The sequence below is a fragment of the Mauremys reevesii genome, linkage group 4 (assembly GCF_016161935.1).
Source record: "Mauremys reevesii isolate NIE-2019 linkage group 4, ASM1616193v1, whole genome shotgun sequence".
NCBI classification, from domain to species: domain Eukaryota; kingdom Metazoa; phylum Chordata; order Testudines; family Geoemydidae; genus Mauremys; species Mauremys reevesii.
Genome location: NC_052626.1, coordinates 125,273,107 through 125,287,805, shown reverse-complemented (window position 1 = coordinate 125,287,805; position 14,699 = coordinate 125,273,107). Strand labels below are relative to the sequence as shown.

Below are 14,699 nucleotides of genomic sequence, written 5' to 3'. Positions count from 1 at the left end.
GCGCACTCCAGTGGATCAAAGCAAGTTCGATATAATACGGTTTCACCTATAATGCGGTAAGACTTTTTGGCTCCACAGGACAGCGTTATATCGAGGTAGAGGTGTATTTTCAAATTATTAAAAATTAATTTTTGAATGTATTTCACTGGTTATTTTTTACATTTCCAAATACATGATACTATAGTATTGCAACTATTTTTTTATGGAAGGGGCTCCTGAAATTGCTTTGCCCCAGCCCCCCGAATCCTCTGGGTGGCCCTGGGCTCGGCTCACAAGCCACTTTCAGCCATACACTCAGGCAGGGCCACGCCCAGCTGCAGAAAGACACAGACCCTGAGATCAGCTCTGGGAAGACTCAGCTGAAGGGGCTTGTCCCAGTACTCTGGTGCCCACCTCCTTTGGAGTACAGACCCAAAGGTTTTATGAAATTTGCCTCCTCCCTTGATGTGGAGAGAGGCATGCACAACTCTTTGCCCCTCCCCCCAGTTACTAATTGTACAAAGTGGGTTATGGTACAAACAAGAAATAAGATTCTTAACTACAAGAGGTAGATTTTAAGTGGTTCTAAGAGATAGCAAACAGAACAAAGCAGATTACCTTAGTAAATAAACACAACATACAAACTAAGCTTTCCACACTAGATAGATAGGATCTACACTAGCAAATTCTCAGGCTGGCAGATTCTTAAGATTCTTTGCTGTGCAGCTTGGATTTCCCAGGTTTTCTTACACAGGTTAGGAATCTCTTACAATATGTACTTTGTACAAAACATATCCTAATGACATGACAGTGGCGAATATTGGGGTGTCAGGGTGTCCCACCCAGATGTTCCTCCCATTCTGTCAAGCCCCTGCTAACACTGTCTGGCTGCTTAGCTGCCATGTTGCAGTTCCTCTCTGGACACCTACCCCGTGAGATCTGCTCCCTCTCTGGTCCGGTTTCATACAGAGCTGCCCTGCCCTCCCCAGATAGTCACTCCTGTTGCCAGATGAATGGCCTTCTGCCATTTGGCATATCAAAGCCTGAGCAGCACTGGGGGGAAGCTTTCTGACATCTCTTCCACTAGCAGCTCCTTTCCACGCTAACCTTCCTGTTTGTGTCTAATCTCTGCGGGGCGTAGGACGAGGCCAAGAAACTCAAGTTCTTGAATTCCATCAGCACCCTCAGAAGCCTGCCTGCTTTTATGAACAAAGCCCTGCTAGTGGAGAAGATAACGGTGAGTAAAACACACACTGGGGCTGTGTTACTTGGTGGGTTTAGTGACTGGCCTGGAGATCTTTGCAGATTTGTCGAACTTCAGCTGCCAATCATTGGATTGAGTCAGACTGAAGAGCCCATTATCCAGTATTTGCTTCCCCTGTAGGTACTTACAGACTGTCATCAAGTCACCCTGTAACTTTCTCTTTGTTAAGCTGAACTGATTGAGCTCCTTGAGTCTCTCACTATCAGGCATGTTTCCCAGTCCTTCAGTCACTCTTGGGGCTGTTCTCTGACCCCCCTCCAATTTATCAACATTCTCCTTGAATTGTGGGCACCGGACCTGGACACAGGATCCCAGCAGCGGTCGCACCAGTGCCAAATACAGAGGGAAAATAACCTCTCTAACAACTGGAGATTGCCCTGTTTGTACATCCCGGGATGGCATTAGCCCTTTTGGCCCCAACTTCGCACTGGGCGCTCATGGGCAGCTGATTACCATGACTGCCAAGTCTTTTCCAGAGTCACCGCTTCCCAGGTTAGAGCCCCCCATGCTGTGGGTGTGGCCTGCCGTCTTTGTTCCTAAACATATAACTGTATTGAAATGTAGATTGTTCCCTTGCACCCAGCTTCCCAAGTCACCGGGTCGCTCTGTGTATGCCAGTCTCCCTGCCCAGAGCCCCAACACTCCGCAGTCAGTGCCCACTAGGGAACTAGCAACAAATCTGCTCCGTAGATTTGGAAAGTCTTTGCTCTCCAGCGCTGCAGAAAGCTTTCCAGAGCTAACCTCCCTTCCCTGAACGTGGGACAGCGTGGGCTGGTGGGTGGTCCAGTGGGCTGGGCTCAGCACACCGGGGTTCTACTCCCAGTTCTGCAGTAAGACCTTGGGCAAGTCACTTCCCCCTCTGTGCCTCAATTTCCCTCCCATGCCTTGTCTCGTCTAGTTAGCTCGTGAGCTCTCTGGGGCAGGGACTGGCTCTCACTGTGTGTGTGCAGCACCGGGCACAAGGGGGCCTGATCTCAGGTGGAGTCCTTGGGTGCTAATGCTGATGGAGCCTTTGCAGAGCACTGGCACGTGACACTGGGACACTGAGCACAGGCCCTGCACTTCGCTCCCTGGCTGGAGCCCTGCACACCATCAAGCCTGCAGTAGGACGACCTGGCTGCTGAGCCCACGTGTTGCAGGCCCTGCGCTTTGCTCCCCTGTCGGAGCCTTGCAGGAGCTTGGAGCCCAGCTGGCATTTCCCCACATTGTCTCCTCAGGAGCTGATTGATCACGAGTCCGTCGACTCCCTGACCGGTGTGATGCGTCAGCAAGCAATGCTTGCCATCATGAAGCTGAGGTACCCAGCCTGCCCGGCCCAGCCCCAGCCCCAGCCAGTGCTACATGCAGCCAGACATGCCAGCCACTTGGCATGGCCAGTTTTCCAGGGCATTCCCCCCTCTGCTCCTCCCCCATCTTCTGATTCCCCCAGGAAATGTGGCACCAGATGATGGTGCTGGTGCATGTGGACTGGCACCAGTGGGTAGGTGGTGGAGGATCCTTCGGTGCCTGGTGACCTCTCCACGTGGCCTTATGAAGATATGGGGGAGGGGGCGTGGGAGGCAGGACCAGTCCCCTCTGAGGGGAGAGGGGCAGTTAGGTGCTGCTGGAGCGGAGCGATTGGAGTCAGTGCCAGCTGCGTCACACTGGCAGCTCAGCAACTCCCAGTGGCTGAGAGGCTGGGCAGGCTGAGCCCTGGCACTTGGCACTGCCTGTGCCATGGGGGGCTCTCTCTCAGTGCCGCTAGTGCCCTGCTCTGAGCTTCCCAGAAGCCTGCCCATCAGGCGTCTGGAAGGTGATGGATGCTGCGGGCTGGAGCTGGGCTCTCGCTGTTGGCTCAATTAGTTCCCCAGGAATGGCAAGCGGAGGTGGGGCAGGAGCTGGAGCAACTCTCCCCACTGAGCACTGGCTTCCTGACAATGGGGCAGGCAACGGCATTGGCCATGATTGCGTCTCTGCGGGGGTGAGAGGGGGTGGGATTTGCGTCAGCACTGGGCGTAGCTGTTCCTCACTGGCTGCCGCCTGCCACAAGGGGCGCAGCTCTGTCCTGCAGGGGCAGCTCAAGTAGTCACCTGGCACCTCATTGCATGTGCTGGGGCCATGCTCTGGCAGTGGGGGTGAAGAGGTTAATGCTGTCTGGGCTGTCCCCACCTTCCTGCCCCCCTGCACACAGCTGTGTGCCCTGTCCAGCAGGCTGAGAGCAATGGGCAGGGGCAGGGCTTAGATCCTTGCTTCGGTTCTGCCCGGCAGCGGGCTGATGCAGCATCTCTGTGCTGGCCTGGACTGTGCAGCCGCAGTGCAGACGGCTGTGGTGGGAGGGTCTCTTGCCCCCAGCGGGGCAGGACTGGCAGGCTCCTCTGCACTGTGGCCGCTGGGTTCAGAGGCGCTTTGGTGCCAGCAGGCTCTAGTCTCCCGTCCATGCCATTTGCAGGATGTTGTTTCTCGGTGAAGCGCAGTGATCTCTGCCCCAGCCGGTGAGTGCTGGTGGGGTCACAGCAGACAGCTGCAGGCTACACTAAGTCCCTGCCTGCTGGTATGGGAGAAGGCAGCACCAACTCCTTCCACCACCCCCTGGCCTGTTCTCATCTGCCACCCGCCAGCTGGAGCCCCCGCAGGTGTTTCCATGTCCTGGGAGCCTGAGGGCAATATTAGCACGTCAGTCCCGCCTCAGACCCCAAATCCGCATGTGTCTCTTCTCTTAGCAAAGTGAAGCTACCGGTGCGGATCCTGACACGACCCAGCCTGCTCACCACCTGCTTCTCCAGCATCTTCTCCCTGCCTCCAGCACACACCATGGAGGAGGTGGAGGCTGCTCTCTACACCAAAGTAAGCCCCAAACCGGCCATGTTGAGCCGTCCCAAACCGAGTGGGAATCCTGCCACTCGCTCGTGTACTGTCCCCTGGGTTACCTGGCACTGGCATAAGAGTGTAATGATCACAGCTCCCCGACAGGACTTCAGCTCAGGACCTGCAGCACCAAAGCACAGGCCCCAAAGCACAGGCCCAGATAAAGGAGTAACTCCCTCCTAGGGTAGCAGTAGTAGGCATTTATCCTTCACATGCACCGACAATTAGTGGGGAACAGACACTCCCTTCACAAGCACATTCATCCCCCATGCGTGGCTGGGGGCACAGGCCTGAGATCGGCTGCTTCAGGTGCACATAGGCCAGGGGAGCCAAAGCTTGGCTGGAAATCTGCCCTCCAAATGTGGAGTCCTGTCTGACTCTCCCAGTGGGATAGACTGTGTGCAGTGGGCTTTCTGGGGAGAGCAAAGACAGGTGGGGCCCTGTTGCCAGGAGGAGTTTGTAGTAGGTCCCCTGCGGGTACAAGTGAGTGGGTGAGCTTTAATACCAGGGGCTGCTATGACCTGGGGGGGTGTCACACGCCAGGGCATTGGTTCATCACCTGGCTGGGTAACTCCACTTGCTCTGGTTTCTCCTCTGCTCTGCATGCAGACTCTGAAAACCATGGATGAGATGCTGAAGGCCTTGGTGTGCGAGGATAAAGAGCCCAACCTTGTGGTGCTGCAAATCATCTTGAAGGTCTGGAGGCGTGGGTGCCTGAAGGGGACTAGTCCTGTAGCTGGGGTGGGGCTCAGGGACCAAGGCTCTGTTTAATCCCAAGCATGGGACACCCCCGTGCCTTCGGCTCCTCAGAGTACGTTCTCTACAAAGGTTCTTGGGCTGGAGGGCCAAGTGCCCCCACTATATCTGAAAAACGTCTGTATGGGGTGGGGGTGGAGGAGCGCCCACCCCATATGGGATCTGCTGTGTTCTCCACTGAGCCCTCATGTGAACCTGGTATTTCTTTGTGTTCACCACGGGCCCCACCAACCTGGCCAGAGCCCGGAGCTAGATTCCCCGAACATTCTAGTTCTGGGGCCACAGGAAGTAGATTCTGTGGGTGGTTTGTGCTCCCAAAAGAGGGAAATGTCCTCGACAGAGATTCGGTCTCCTCGATCCCAGAACCTGGGAAGAGGGAATCACAGAAGTGCAGGGCTGGAAGGGATCTCAAGAGGTCATCTACTCCACCCCCTGCACTGAGGTAGGGCCAAGCATTCCTAGACTGTCCCTGTTGAGTGTTTGTCCAGCCTGTTTTTTAAAACCTCCATGATGGGGAGTCCACCACTTCCCTAGGTCACCTGTTCCAGTGCTTAGCCACCCTTAGACTTTTTCCTAATATTTAACTTAAATCTTCCTTGCTGCAGATTAAGCTCATTACTTCTTGTCCTACCTCCAGGGGACATGGAGAACAATTTGTCACCATCCTCTGTATAACAGCCCTTAACGTATTTGAAGACTGTTACAGGTGCCCCCTCTGTCTTCTCAAGATGAAACATGCCCAGTTCGTTCAACCTTTCTTCACAGGTCAGGTTTTCTAAACTGCTGATCATTTTTGTTGCTGTCCTCTGGACTGGCCCCAGTTTGTTCACATCTTTCTTAAAGCATGGTGCCTGCAACTGGACACAGAGCTCCAAGCTAACACAATTCAGAATGGCATTTCCCTTTCTCACAACAGCATCACACTGTTGATTCATATTCAGTGTGAGACCCATGATAACCCCCAGATCCTTTTCTGCAGTACTGCCACCTAGCTGGTTATCCCCCACTTTGTTTTTATGCATTTTTCCTTCCTAAGTGTGTTACGTCACTTTTGTTTTGACTGAATTTTATCTTGTTGACTTCAGACCAACTCTCCAATTTAGCAAGCTGATTTTGAATTCTAATCTGTCCTCCAAAGTGCTTGCAACCCCTCCCAGCTTGGTGTCATCCGCAAACTTTACAAGCATCCTCTCTTTTCCGTTAACCAAGTTCTTAATGAAAATATTGATTAGTACTGGACCAGGCACACCCCTGGGGGACCCCACTTGAGACACCCTCCCAGTTTGCTAGCGAGTCAGTGATAATTCCTCTTTGAGTATGGTCTTTCCATCAGTTGGACGCCCACTTTACAGTAATCTCATCTGGATCAGACTGGCTTAGTTTGCTTATGAGAATGTCTTGTGGGACTGTGTCAAAAGCCTTACTAAACTTCATATACATCATCATATACTGCCTGCCTCCATCCACTAGGCAAGTAACCCTGTCAAAGAAGGAAATTAGATTGGTTTGGCATGGTTTGTTCTGGACAAATCCATGGTGCTATTCGTTATTACCCTATTATCTCCTCTAGATTCTTACAAACTGTTTAATAACTTGTTCAGTATCTTTCTGGGTACCAAAGTTAGGCTGACAGGTCTATAATTCCTTGGGGCCTCCTTGTTCCCCTTTCTGAAGACAGGTTCTGTGTCTGCCCTTCTCCAGTCCTTTGGGACCTCAGCCCTCCTAAAGGTTCAGAGATTGCTTTGCCTAGCTCCATCTAGGGTGAATATCATGAGGCTCTGCCAACTTGAATACATCTAACTGACCTCAATTGTCTTTTACCTGTTCTTTCCCTAGTCTAGCCTGTATTCCTGCCCCCTTGTTGTTAATATTGTGTTAAGCATCTATTGTCCCAATTTGTTTCTCTCAGGTCCTGCTCCCCTGGACTACATCCAAGGAGGTACATGAGCGGCTGAGGGCAGTGGGAAGGATCAGGTGGCTTATGGAACTCATGGGGTCTCAGCGCAAATTCCAGGTGAGCAGCCTGTGACCCTGGCCACCTCCTAACTACACTGAGCAGCCTCGTGGTGCAGCACGCCCTGGCATGGAAAACGCAGGCCTAGAATAGTGACTTAGCAAGATCCTCAGTAGGAGTCCAATCTAACGAGCCTTGATGTCGATGGGTCTGTCCTCTGACTCCAGTGGGATTTGGGTCGAGTCCCATCATTCTGTCTCCAAGGACTCTCCCCGCTGATCCCCTAGCACCAAAGTCTGCTCCGAAGGGTCAGTGCATTTACACAGGATTGCCCTGAGAGCAGCCTGTGAACCCAGGTATCTGTTCACCCCCTTTGTCAGATGCCTGTGGGATGCTTTGGCATCAGCTCCTGCCAGGCTGCCAGATGAACGCCCCTTGCTCTGCATGCTCAGGGCCATTGAGCTGCTCCAGCTGCTCCATCCCCACTGTGGAAGGGCTTCCCCTCTGGCAGCTGGAGGGGGTCGCTCGGATGATGTGCCCCCAGAGGCTGGGGCAGCAGAACAGAAGGAGGGAGGTGGGAGGGGACACAGTGAAAGGGATGGGCGGGGCCAAAGGCGCCAGAGAACTGGGGAGTGGGAGTGGGGAGGCTGTGCAGACCCCGGGAGAGGAGGGCAAGGGGCTTGGTGCCAGGTGGGGAAGAGCAGGGAGCCAGTGCAGGGGCTGCAGGAGGGGGAGACGAGAGGACAAGGTTGCAGGAGAGAGCCGGCAGGAGAGAGCAGGCAGGCTGGGGATGGCGCGGAAAGGGAGGGCTCTGGGGAGCTCCAGGATGGAGTGAGAGAGGCAGGATGCAGAGCAGAGGAGTCCAAGGTGACTCCAAGCTCCTGGGCCTGAGGTCAAAGAAGGGAGGGGGATGGCAGAAGGGGCTGGGATTAGGAACTTGCCCTTGAGATGGAGACTGGACGTTAGTTCATTCGTTACCTGGGTCCCCACTCGGGGGTAACGTTTGCTGACTTTGCTGCCCAGATTTCTCCATCCCTGCTGAGCTTTCCTCAGCCCCTGGTGATGGGCCCCACAGCTCCTCCTGCTCTCATTGTCTCCAGTCTCTCTGCGGTGGCCTCTGCCTCCCCCTGTTCTAACCCATTGCTAGGGCAATGCCAGGGGGACTCGCTGCGCTAGGTCTGCAGGGGCGAGTGACTCCCTTTGCTCCCTCTCTCCATCAGGAAGTGGAGGAGTTCAGAGTCCTGGGCCAGCTGGTGGGGTGTCTCACTCTGTGCTGTGCGGAGCAGGAGCAGGAGATCTGCCAATCGGCTGTGGAGGGACTTCACCACCTCTACTCCTTCATGCTGCAGCTAAAATGTAAGAGCACTGGAGACCCTTGTTATGCCCTGATTATCTTGAACCCAATTATACTTTTAGCCTTCACAACATCCCACGGCAACAATTTCCACAGGTTGCCTGTGCATTGTGTGCACAGATACCTTCTTTTGTTTGTTTTTAACTTGCTGCCTCTTCATTTCTTAAAGTGACCCCTAGTTCTCCTGTTATGTGCAAGAGTAAATAACACTTCCCTAGTCACTTTCTTCATACCAGTCATGATTTTATAGACCTCTATCATATCCCCCCTTAGTCATCTCTTGTCTAAACGAAATAGTCCCAGGTCTCTGCTACGGACCTATATTGTTATAACTATATTGCTCAGGGGTGTGAAAAATCCACACCCCTGTCGGCAGGGGCACCTCTCCCACTCACCTAGTCAGCGCCTCTCAGGGAGGTGGATTAAGAGCTTGTTTGCATAGGAGCATCTTCACGTAAACTCTACAGCGCCAGTGCAGCTACGGCGATACAGTGTTTGAAGTGTAGACTTGCCCCCCATCTTTTTTATCTCTCCTCATATGGAAGCTGTTCCATCCCCCTAATCATTTTTGTTGCCCTTCTCTGAACCTTTTACAATTCTGGTATATCTGTTTTGAGATGGGGCGACCAGAACTGCACGCAGTATTCAAGGTTTCGGCGCATCATAGATTTATATAGAACCAGTGATGAGCTGCCAAAATCTTAACAACCGGTTCCCTATAAAAAGTTCTGATTTAAGGGAGGGAAGCAGAGGAGGGTCCGGGGTCCCCTGCAGGGCCTGGGGCAAATTGCCCCACTTGCCCTCCCCCCCGCGGCCCTGGAGCTTGCAGCCTCCCCCGTACCTTACCTTGCCAGCAGCTCAAAGCAGCAGGACGACTCAGGAGCTCAGCTGAGCTGCCCAGCTGCTGGCCATGCTGCGGCTCTGCGGGGTGGGGGAAGCGGGGGAGAGCCCGGGGGAGACATCCTCGTGGGGCCGGGGGCCCCTGCAGGGCCTGGGCCAATTGCCCCACTTGTTCCTTCCCTCCCCTCTGGCCAGCCCTGGAGCTTGCAGCAGCCCCCTTCCCCCCCACACTTGCCGGGCTACTCAAAAAGCGGCAGCAGGACGACTCTGGAGCTCAGCTGAGCTGCCCAGCTGGTGCCGGCAGCTGGCCACGCTGCAGCTGGTGGGAAGCGGGGGAGGGGCCAGGGGAACCTCAGCCTCCCCAGCTGGGAATCCTGGGAGCAACAGGATGGTCCGGCCGGCGGACCGGAGTTCTTTGTCCACCTCCTGGCCCTTTAACAACCGGTTTTCCACGGAGGTCTAATTTTAGCAACCGGTTCTTGGGAACCTGTGGGAAACGGCTCCAGCTCACCACTGTATAGAACCATTATGATATTTTTCTGTTTTATTATCTATCCTTTTCCTAATGGTTCCCAACATTCTGTTTGCATTTTTAACTGCCGCTGCACGTTGACTGGATGTTTTCAGAGAACTATTTACGATAACTCCAAAATCTCTTTCTTGAGTGCTAATTTAAACCCCATAATTTTGTATGTATAGTTGGGATTATGATTTCCAATGTGCATTACTTTGCATTTATCAATATTGAATTTCATCTGCCATTTTCTTGCCTAGTCCCTCATTTTTTTTAGATCCCTTTGTAGCTCTTCGCAGGCTGCTTTGGATTTAACTATCTTGAGTTATTTTGTATCATCTGCAAATTTTGCCACCTCACTGGTTACCCCTTTTTCTGGATCATTTATGACTATGTTGAACTACACTGGTCTCAACACAGATCCTTGGGGGACCACGCTATTTACCTCTCTCCACTGTGAAAACTGGCTATTTATTCCTGTCCTTTGCTTCCTATCTTTTAACCACTGACTCATGAGAGAACCTCCCCTCTTATCTCATGACAGCTTCCTTTGGTTAAGAGCCTTTGGTGAGGGACCCTGTCAAAGGCTTTCTGAAAGTCCAAGTACACTATATCCATTGGATCACCCTTCTCCACATCCTTGTTGACCCCTTCAAAGAATTCTAGTAGACTGGTGAGGCATGATTTCCCTTTATAAAAGTCATGTTGGCTCTGCCTCAACAAATTGTGTTCACCGACGTGTCTGATAATTCTGTTCTTTCCTATAGTTTCAACAATTTGCCTGGTACTGAAGTCAGGCTTACCAGGGATCACATCTGGAGACTTTTTTAAAATTCACTCTCACATTAGCTATCTCATACAGAGGCTGATTTAAACGCTAGGCTACATACCACAGCACTGCACATAAGTCTGTCTGGATGTCTCGTGATAGCTGCAACCTTTGCACCAGGCAGACAATTTACCATGCGGTTCTCCCAGTCATCACAAACCCAACTGTTTATATGTCTATTGATTGAATCCCCCATTACTATTTCCTGGCTTCTCTTTGTAAGTGGGATTCCCGCCTTAGGAGGGGTAGCCTCAGTGTGAGAGGACATCATGACTTCATCTGGAAGGTGGGTCCCAACTATGGGATCATCTCCCTCTGCCCCAGCTCGATGTTCTCCTTCCCCAAAACTTTCACCCTCCTCAGCAGCACAGAGGCTGTCAGACTGGGGGTGGGACTACTCTACTGCATCCCTAAAAGTCTCCTCTATGTACCTCACTGTCTCCCTTGGCTCCACCAGTTCAGCCCCTCTGGTCTCCTGGTTTCCGAGGGCCAGTAGCTCCTTGGGCCAAATGTCCACATATGCTACCTGCCCACAGGGCTGGTAATCGTACATGCTGCATTCAGTGCAATCAACTGGAGAGCCCCATGCTGCTGCTGCCCTTCTGCCTGGTTTATTTTTACTCTTCCAGGGGGTTTAGTTTGTTTAGTTTGGGGGAGGGATGGGGCAACAGGTTATTGGCCTGAGTTTACAGTATGTTTGTTAGATGTACTTGTCTCTCACACACCGTCTCTAAACTTCCTTGCAAAACTCCCGTTTGCTAACCGAAGGTCTGATTTATATTGCCTGTTGTCTGTTTCCCCTCCCTGGGTCAGCCAAAATTTCGGAGAAGCTTGGTACAGCGTATTGGCAGCCCCTCAACGACAGTCAAGTTGAGACAGCCTTCTGGGTCACCAACACCAGCAATATCACATTGGTAACTACAGTCAGTGCTTCCTGGGATTGTTGTGCCCAGAGTTATCAGGAGTCAGAAATTAACACCCTAGGAGTCAGGGGGAAGGGACAGACCCAGGATGTGACTAACCCCATCCAGCTGGGACAGAGACCTGCCTATGGCCCACTCCACCTCATAGAATAATAGACCTCATGAAATTATCTAGTCCAACCCCTTACTCAAAGCAGGACCAACCCAACTAAATCATCCCAGCCAGAGCTTTGTCAAGCCTGACCTTAAAAACGTCTAAGGATGGAGATTCCACCACCTTCCTAGGTAACCCATTCCAGTGCTTCACCACCCTCCTAGTGAAATAGTGTTTCCTAATATCCAACCTAAACCTCCCCCACTGCAACTTGAGACCATTGCTCCTTGTTCTCTCATCAGCCACCACTGAGAACAGCCGAGCTCCATCCTCTTTGGAACCCCGCTGCAGGTAGTGAAGGCTGCTATCAAGTCATGTGCCCCAGCCCCTGCATCATTTTCATTGCCCTCTGCTGGACTCTCTCTGATTTGTCCACATCCTTTCTCTTGTGCGGGGCCCAAAACTGGACGCAATACTCCATGTGTGACCTCACCAGTGCCGAATAGAGGGGAATAATCACTTCCCTCCATCTGCAGGCAGTGCTTCTACTAATGCAGCCCAATATGCCTCCCTACATGACACATCCCAAGATGCACTGGGGCTCATCCAAACCTGATCCCAGCTCCTTGTCAGGTTTGGTGGGAGCTTCCTCAGAGATTAATGCAATAAAAGGCATCATTGCATCTGCGCATGAGCGCCAGTCCCTGCTGAGCACTAGAGAGTGTATCCGTGCTGCGCAGTATTGTGCCCCCGTGCACTGCCACGCTGGCCTCTGCCATGCATGACAGCTTCTGATTGCTGGCTGGGTACTGTGCTGCCCAGGTGCAGTAAGCCAGGCCTGTCCCGGAAGAGTGGGGTTTGCCTGCACTCCTGCCCGGGCCAGTCCTGGCTGCTAGGCCACTGACCGGATCCGCGCTGGGCAGCAAAAGGGGTTTCACTGGCAGTTTGTTTCAGATTTTTGGGAAGTACTTCGACCCGTCTGAAGGCATGGACTTTCTCCTCACTGCTATCAACGGCATGAGAGACTCCAGCGTCCATGACGCAGTGACGGCCAGGAACATGCTGCATACGATCCTGGAGGTTCCCGGCCTCAGCTTGGGGAGGGTAAGAGCTGCAGTGAGAACACCGTGCTGGGGGAGCCCATCCGTGGGAGACTCTGTCTCTGGATGCTAGGCATTCTTGGGGGGCAGTTCTCTGGCCTGTGAAATGCAGGGGGTCAGTGTAGGTCAGGGGTCAGCAACCTTTCAGAAGTGGTGTGCCAAGTCTTCATTTATTCACTCTAATTTAAGGTTTCACGTGTCAGTAATACATTTTAATGTTTGTAGAAAATCTCTTTCTATAAGTCTACAATAAATAACTAAATATTGTTGTATATAAAGTAAATAATTTTTTTAAAATTTTTAAGAAGCTTCATTTAAAATGAAATTAAAATGCAGATCTCCCTGGACCAGTGGCCAGGCCCCGGCAGTGTGAGTGCCACTGAAAATCAGCTTGCGTGCCACCTTCAGCACACGTGCCATAGGTTGCCTACCCCTGGTCTAGGTGATCACCATGGCCGCTTGTGGCCTTGCAGTCTATGAATCGATAGGCTGGGAACTAGTGCTGTGTTCTAGGCCTGGGGCTGGTGAAGAGGTTCTGGGAGGGCAGATGGCTCTCAGGTGCAGCAGGTCCTTGGCTCCCCAGATCAATAGCCATGTGAGGAAGCCAATGCCCCCACCTCCCCATTTCCCTTCCAGGTGTCAGAGGCTGTGAGGAGCATTCATAACCACCTGGACTCCATCAGCGAGCCACTTGCCTGGCAGGAGCTGCGCAGGGCCCTTCTCCTGCTGGGCTACCGGTTCAGCGAGGAGGTGGTCAGAACCCTGCTGGGCTGCTCACTGTCATATGTGACAGGTACGGGGCTGCGGCTACCACCACTTGCACTCTGGGTCCCCCGGACTGGTCCCGCTGCCAGAGACAGGGGAGTGCAGAACCCTCCAGAGATCTCCTGCTCCCTGCAGAGCTGCTGCTTCTCCTGGAGGGTTTTGCAGGCTGGCTTGCCCTGGACACAGGCCAATCTGCAAAACACTGTACGGCATCCCTCGGCCTCTCCTGCGGCTGACACTCAGACCTGGCCCCATGTAGCCTGCACCAGCCAACGGGGTCCTTGCAGGAGCAGGAGGGCAACAAAGGGCTGGCCGGTGAGGGGAGACCCAGCAGGCGTGTCAGTGCCGAGGGGTGCAGGAGGCTGGCAGGGCTCTGATCGGGTGCCACTGGCTCTCTCCCTTTGCAGTGTTGCTGCGGAGATGTGGAAGACGCTGACATCCCAGCCCAAGACCACAAGAAAGATCCTTGGGGAGCTGGTCAGCAGGCTGCAGGAGCCGGCTCGGCGACGGCATCAGCTCTCTGAGAGACCGGCTGGCTTCCCCCTCTTGGCCGTAAGTACCAGCCCCTGCAGCAAGGGAAGGAGTGCCGTGTGTCCCCATCATGGCCTGAGGGGGTCTCTCAGTCTCCCACGGGGTATAGTCATTGGGCCAAAGAGAGAGAGAGTGTGACTTTAGCCAGTGCTATATTCGAGCCGGAACACGCCAAAACGCTCTCCTGGTGCTATTCAGCAGCACTCATAGAATCACAGGGTGAGAAGGGATCGCAAAGTCAGCTCGTCCAGCCCCCTGCAACAATGCAGGACTTCTTGTTTCTAACCCACCCTGGACAGATGGCTCCAGCCTCCTTCTGAAAACCTCCAGCGAAAGAGTTTCCACAAGCTCCCTAGGCATCTTTCCCATCGTCCTACTCTTCTTACAGTTAGGAAGTTTTTCCTGAGGCTTAATCTATATCTGCTGTGCTGTAGTTTGACCCCATCGCCTCTTGTCCTGCCCTCTGTGGCAAGAGAGAACAACTTTTCTCTATCTTTTTTTATGGCAGCCTTCCACGTATCTGAAGACCATTATCTAGTCCCCCCTTAATCTCCTCCTTTCCAAACAAAACATAGCCAGTTCCTTCAGCCTTTTTTTCTTATGGCTTGTGTTCCATCCCTCTGATCACCTTTGTCACTCACCTCTGGATCCTTTCCAGTTTCTCCACATCCTTTCTAGACATTGGTGACCAAAACTGGACACCGTACTCCAGCTGAGGCCTAACCAGCACTGAGTAGAGTGGTACTATCGCCTCCCATGACTTGCATGCTATACCCAGGGGCGGCTCTAGTAATTTCGCCGCCCCAAGCAGGGCGGCACGCCACGGGGGGTGCTCTGGCGGTCGCTGGTCCGCGGTTCCAGTGGACCTGCTGCAGACGTGCAGCATCCGCAGCCATGCCTGCGGGAGGTCCATCGGAGCCGCGGGACCAGCGGACCCTCCGCAGGCACTCCT

At 53.1% G+C, this 14,699-nt stretch overlaps 1 protein-coding gene across 1 annotated transcript in view; it reads left to right on the top strand.

Annotated features, from left to right (window-relative positions):
• The window catches only part of LOC120404003 (maestro heat-like repeat family member 5), a 28,800-nt gene that overhangs the window by 2,354 nt on the left and 11,747 nt on the right, over positions 1-14,699 (top strand). The window contains exons 2-11 of the mRNA XM_039536018.1: positions 1,121-1,216; positions 2,461-2,540; positions 3,943-4,066; positions 4,697-4,783; positions 6,753-6,857; positions 8,018-8,153; positions 11,148-11,248; positions 12,306-12,455; positions 13,088-13,230; positions 13,624-13,768. Coding sequence (XP_039391952.1) covers positions 1,184-1,216; positions 2,461-2,540; positions 3,943-4,066; positions 4,697-4,783; positions 6,753-6,857; positions 8,018-8,153; positions 11,148-11,248; positions 12,306-12,455; positions 13,088-13,230; positions 13,624-13,768 — 1,104 coding nt within the window. The 5' untranslated portion in view covers positions 1,121-1,183. The remainder of the gene's footprint in view (positions 1-1,120; positions 1,217-2,460; positions 2,541-3,942; positions 4,067-4,696; positions 4,784-6,752; positions 6,858-8,017; positions 8,154-11,147; positions 11,249-12,305; positions 12,456-13,087; positions 13,231-13,623; positions 13,769-14,699) is intronic.